General features: G+C 41.1%; 1 protein-coding gene across 1 annotated transcript; it reads left to right on the top strand.

The window, feature by feature from the left end:
* Positions 1-5,188, top strand: LOC125902112 (kelch-like protein 40a). Its single transcript, XM_049598254.1, has 6 exons — positions 1-1,299; positions 1,421-1,581; positions 2,082-2,189; positions 3,093-3,278; positions 3,472-3,621; positions 4,671-5,188. Exons 1-6 carry the CDS (start codon positions 169-171, stop codon positions 4,780-4,782), a joined length of 1,848 nt encoding a protein of 615 aa, XP_049454211.1. The 5' UTR covers positions 1-168; the 3' UTR covers positions 4,783-5,188.
* The last annotated feature ends 81 nt before the right edge of the window (positions 5,189-5,269 follow it).

The raw sequence follows: 5,269 nt of genomic DNA, 5'->3' as shown, positions 1-5,269 counted from the left end.
CTGACAGAATGACTGAAAGCTACAGACAGCTGCAGCCACCAGCCAACCAACCCGTGGAGACTATCTACAGCAATCTGAGCAGCCCTGTGCACGCTGACAGTCCTGCTGTGTCGTGGGGAGTGAGTAGGGTGCCCACGAAACTAAACCGGGAGAAGGAGACAGAACAAAATGGCTGCCATGACTATAGACCCGGTGGAGCAGCCTCGAATGTACCAACAGACTCTGCTTCAGGACGGATTGTGTGACCTCTTGGAGAATGATAAGTTCGTGGACTGTATCCTCAAAATCCAGGACAAGAAGTTCCCCTGCCACCGCTTGGTTTTGGCAGCCAGCAGCCCCTTCTTCAAGGCCATGTTCCTATCCGACCTCGAGGAGAGCAAGAAGCGTGAGATTGTCCTCAAAGATGTAGAGCCAGGTGTTATGGGGATGATCCTGCGCTACTTATACACCTCTGACATTAATCTGACAGAACAGAATGTCCAGGATATCTTCATGGTTGCTAACATGTACCAGATCCCCTCCATCTTTTCTGTATGTATGTCCTACCTCCAAGAGAAGCTGGTGCTAGGAAACTGCTTGGCTATCTTCAGACTTGGACTACTGCTGGATTGTCCCAGGCTTGCTCTGGCTGCGAGAGACTTCATCTGTGAACGCTACCAGGTTGTTGTCAGGGACCAGGACTTCCTGCAGCTGGGCCCAAGTGAGCTGGGCATCATCATCACCTCAGACGCTCTCAATGTTGAGCGGGAGGAGCTGGTGTTTGAATCACTGATGGACTGGGTCAGATATGATGAGACAAACCGCACAAAAGACCTGCCAGAGCTGTTGCACTGCGTCCGTTTCAGGCTTATACCTCAGGATTACTTCAGAGAGAAAGTAGAGCGTCACCAGTACCTCCGGTTCAGCCAGGAGATCAAGAAGGAGCTGGATCTTGTCAAGGATGCTTACAAAGGGCGTCTCCCAAAGCCCATGAAGCCCAGCAGGGATGGGGCAAAGGGGGGAGAGGGAAGTGAGGAGGAGGAGGATGAGGACGATGACGAGGAAGGGTACTTGCCCGGTATACTCAATAATAACCCTCGCTTTGGGATGTTTGAGCTGGACCTGATACTTATGATCAGTGACACAGGGACTGTGGCATATGATCCAGTAGGAAATGAATGCTTTGTGGTTGCGGAGTCTTCAGAAATTCCCAAGAACCACTGCAGCTTGGTGACCGAGCAGAACCAGGTGTTCGTTGTCGGGGGACTTCTTTACAACGAGGAGGACAAAGACGATCCACTCAGCTCTTACTTCCTGCAGGTAGTGTGTTAATCATGAAGTCAATCTATAGCTCTTTATAACCTGAGAAATAAATTGCTTTACTCTTGGTTTTTCTTCCTTGTGTCTCTCATTCCTCACATACCATTGTTTTCATCCCCAGTTTGACCCAGTAAGTTCAGAATGGTTAGGGATGCCCTCACAACCCAGTCCTCGCTGTCTGTTCGGCCTGGCTGAAGCTGAAAATTCCATCTTTGTTGTTGGAGGAAAGGAACTGAAGGATGGCGAGCACGCACTGGACTCAGTCATCATCTATGACAGACAGTAAGTGTGGATATCAAATTTAATATGGAACTTTTTGGAAGTCTTTTCTAGAAATAAATCCTATTGATCACTAATAAAGCATTACTTTAATACTTCAAATTGTCAGAAATTCACATCCACTTCAATAAAGAGTAAAATCAACACTCTCATAGTCATATGGAGGACATAGCATGAATTTCCATAAATATAGCAAATGATATAAAATGACATATGAAATGAGTATTTATCACCATCCTGTGAAAACCAAGCTGAAAACCACAGTTTACATCTTATTCACAAGTTTATTTTGTCTAAAAAGAGAATTTTCTTATTTTTTTCACTTAAACATTCAGTTCATCTGAGAGTTTCAAAATCACCAATTCTGGACCACAACGTCACTTCTTGAATTCCTGCGCATCTCCATCATCAAAATTTGTATCAAAATTATTGCTGTATGCATCTTTGGATGTAATGTTATATAAAGGTTCAATTCATGATCTTCTTTTCTTTTCTGTCCAAAGGTCATTCAAATGGGGAGAGTCTGACCCTCTGCCTTATGAAGTGTATGGCCATGGAACCGTATCACACAAAGGTCTTGTGTATGTCATCGGAGGAAAGTCTGAAAGCAAGTACGTGGCACTCTGTAACCTGTTTGATATGTTATCATTTGATTTGTGTTTACCCTGTTCAGCTTTCCTTTTCCGCTGTATGTCTAATCTGTGCATGTACTTTGAGAGCAAGACCGGAGTCAAATTTCATTTATGTGTACACATACTTGGCCTATAAAGCTGATTCTTATTCTGATGATACCTCAGGATTGTATTTGTACACTGTGGGTCTGTTGTGACAGTGCCACCATAGTGCCAACAAAAACCTTAAGGTACTTTCTTCTGTGTTGCTCTATCACTCATTTTGTAACATTAGGTGAACTTTGGATATTACAGAGAGTTTGACATTTAAGAACTATACTAATGTGTATTTAGATTGGTGCTCTAGTTATTTAGTATGACACTTTTGTAATATTGATGGACTCACAAGAGACAGATTATAATAAGCAATGGTGAAAATCGAGGCAGTAGAGGCCAAATTATCCTGATTTTTAATGTCTAATATAAGTAAAGTGTTGGAAAATGCTGGATCTTACATTTGTCATGATGCAACTGAACAGCATCTTGTATTAGATTCTCCCTGCCATCTAAGTACCCTCTTCCTTTTTACTTCAGAATAGTTTAGAATGCAGGCTTTCTGTTTAAAAAATGATGATGATGATGATGATGATGACATCATCAAGGTAATTTTTTTCCACAAATCAGTTTTTCAGTTTTATTTATATAGCTCAATATCACAAATCATAGTTTGCCTCAGGGGACTTTACAATCTGTGCAACATTCATCACCCTCTGTCCTTGGACTCTCACAGAAGATAAGAAAACATTACAGAACTGTGTTTACAGGCTGAGTAATACTACTTGTGACAAGTAAACTGAACGTCATGTATAAGTCAGTAACACACCGTATTTATGCTTCATGCAGGAAATGCATGAGGAGAGTGTGTGTCTACAACCCCACTAAATTTGAGTGGAAGGACTTGGCTCCGCTGAAGACTGCCCGCTCCCTGTTTGGTATCACTGTCCACAAAGACAAGATCTACGTGGTGACGGGCGTCACAGACACAGGCCTCACCAGCTCTGTGGAAGTCTACGACATTGCAACCAACATGTGAGACAACAGTTTCAGACCCACTTTATCTCATCGTTATGATGAGGCATCTGTCCACAGTAGTGAAATGACTCATCAAATGTGAATAGCAGATCATTAGGTCATAAAATAGCACTCATTGCACTGCTACGGGTGTCATACAGTAATATAGCAGCAGATTTAACACCATCATTATTGTCATGTTGTGCTCCAGGTGGTCTGAGTTCACTGAGTTCCCTCAGGAGCGCAGCTCTCTCAATCTGATCTCGATGGGAGGTTTCCTGTACGCTGTGGGGGGCTTTGCCATGATGCCCAGTGAGACCAGTGAGGAGCCTGTCCCAACAGAGATGACAGACATCTGGAGGTGAGAGCCCCCTTTACTTGCTCAGTACACATGAGTGACTAGAATGTGATCACAGTGGCTGAAGTAAAAAAAAAAAGCTTTACTCAGAGATTACATCCTGTAAATTAACCTACATGATCACATCTGATTTGGCTGATTACATATTTTTGAAATGAACATGATTATAGTCATCTTGCAGACTCCAAAACAGGACAAGGATAACTCGAGGATAACTCAGGTTATGTGCTACGTTTTTCTAATTGTTAAGAAATCATATCAAAAACCAAAACCAACAATTAATTGATACTAACAAGTACTACTTGTCAACCAAAGCCTCTGTGCCATAGAGCTTCAAAGAAGAAGCTCCTTTCATACTTGCTTGAGCACCAAATATGTATTAATCCGCAGCTGAAAATAGACACCTCAAATGCATTATTATCTCCTGTTGAATCTTTAAAAAAACAACAGTGCCCATCTGTTTTAGGACATTACTGAGTCGTTTTAGAAAGTGTTTAAAGATTTACATCTTTAGTGGGAACAAATGGGCTCGAGGCTGAGCGCCACAGAAGAGTTAAAGTACTGGGAGACTGACAAATGCATTGTTGATTTGGGTCTTCTAATGACATCTGTTGACACAGAGATAAATATAGAATAACACCAATAATTTATAATATTTTATAACAATGGCTGCACTCCAGTTAAGCGACCCAGTTTGAGGGTCCTGGTGTTGTGCATGCTGGCTTACTCTTACACCATACTGCCATACCCAAATGGTACTGAACCATCAATATTAATGTGCTTTTCCTGCTAACTCAATTCAAAATTTATGCCATAGTCTATTTTCTTTACATAGAAATATAGTTCATTAGGGTCTAAAATAGAGAGAGAAATCTCCAAAAACGAACTCCCTATACTTTTAATTTCTTTCCATACACTATTAATAATGGACTGACAAATGTCAAATCATTCTCTGTAGATGATGAAAAGCACTGAAATAGCATGTTATTACTATATGCTGTCTTATGATGGTATGAGGGCACTAAATATTGATATATTTATGTTTTCCACAGATATGATGAGTTGGACAAGTGCTGGAATGGGATTTTGCGAGAGATTACCTATGCAGAGGGATCCACTATTCTTCCAGTGCGACTTAACACTCTGCGCCTCACCAAGTTATAACTTCACTGAACTGTTGGTGGTGCCATTAAGGTTAATGCTGCACATTAGCACTGAACTAAATGAGTGTATTCATTATGAACATTGGCCCAAAATTGGCTTGGGGTAAATAACGTTTGGTGGTAGCAAATTAATTTGGTCTCTGAAGATGGAGAAGAGGTACAAGGTCAGCATCAAATTGTTTTATCTCATGTTTTACAGCAGGGGGAGACAGATACATGTTAAATCGACGTGGGGGTAGCAGTGAAGGACATGAGTTAGAGTATCACACCAAATTTATTTTATAAAAAGCTAAAATATTGATTTGTATGTCTGTGTTTTCTTTATATTATTTCATAATGTTTCTTTAATGTACCTGTTTTATTTGTTTAAAGCAGAAATAAAGATATGAATGGCTGATTGTACTGCTTATCGTGACGTGTCTCACTTTTAGTTGGAACGACACAGAGGGCCTCTCCACAGTGCAAATGGTTTAATTAATCTTCATCTG

This window comes from Epinephelus fuscoguttatus, linkage group LG15, assembly GCF_011397635.1.
Source record: "Epinephelus fuscoguttatus linkage group LG15, E.fuscoguttatus.final_Chr_v1".
In the NCBI taxonomy this organism is placed as follows: domain Eukaryota; kingdom Metazoa; phylum Chordata; class Actinopteri; order Perciformes; family Serranidae; genus Epinephelus; species Epinephelus fuscoguttatus.
Note: the sequence above shows the minus strand (reverse complement) of the source record. Positions and strands in the feature narration are given on the sequence as shown.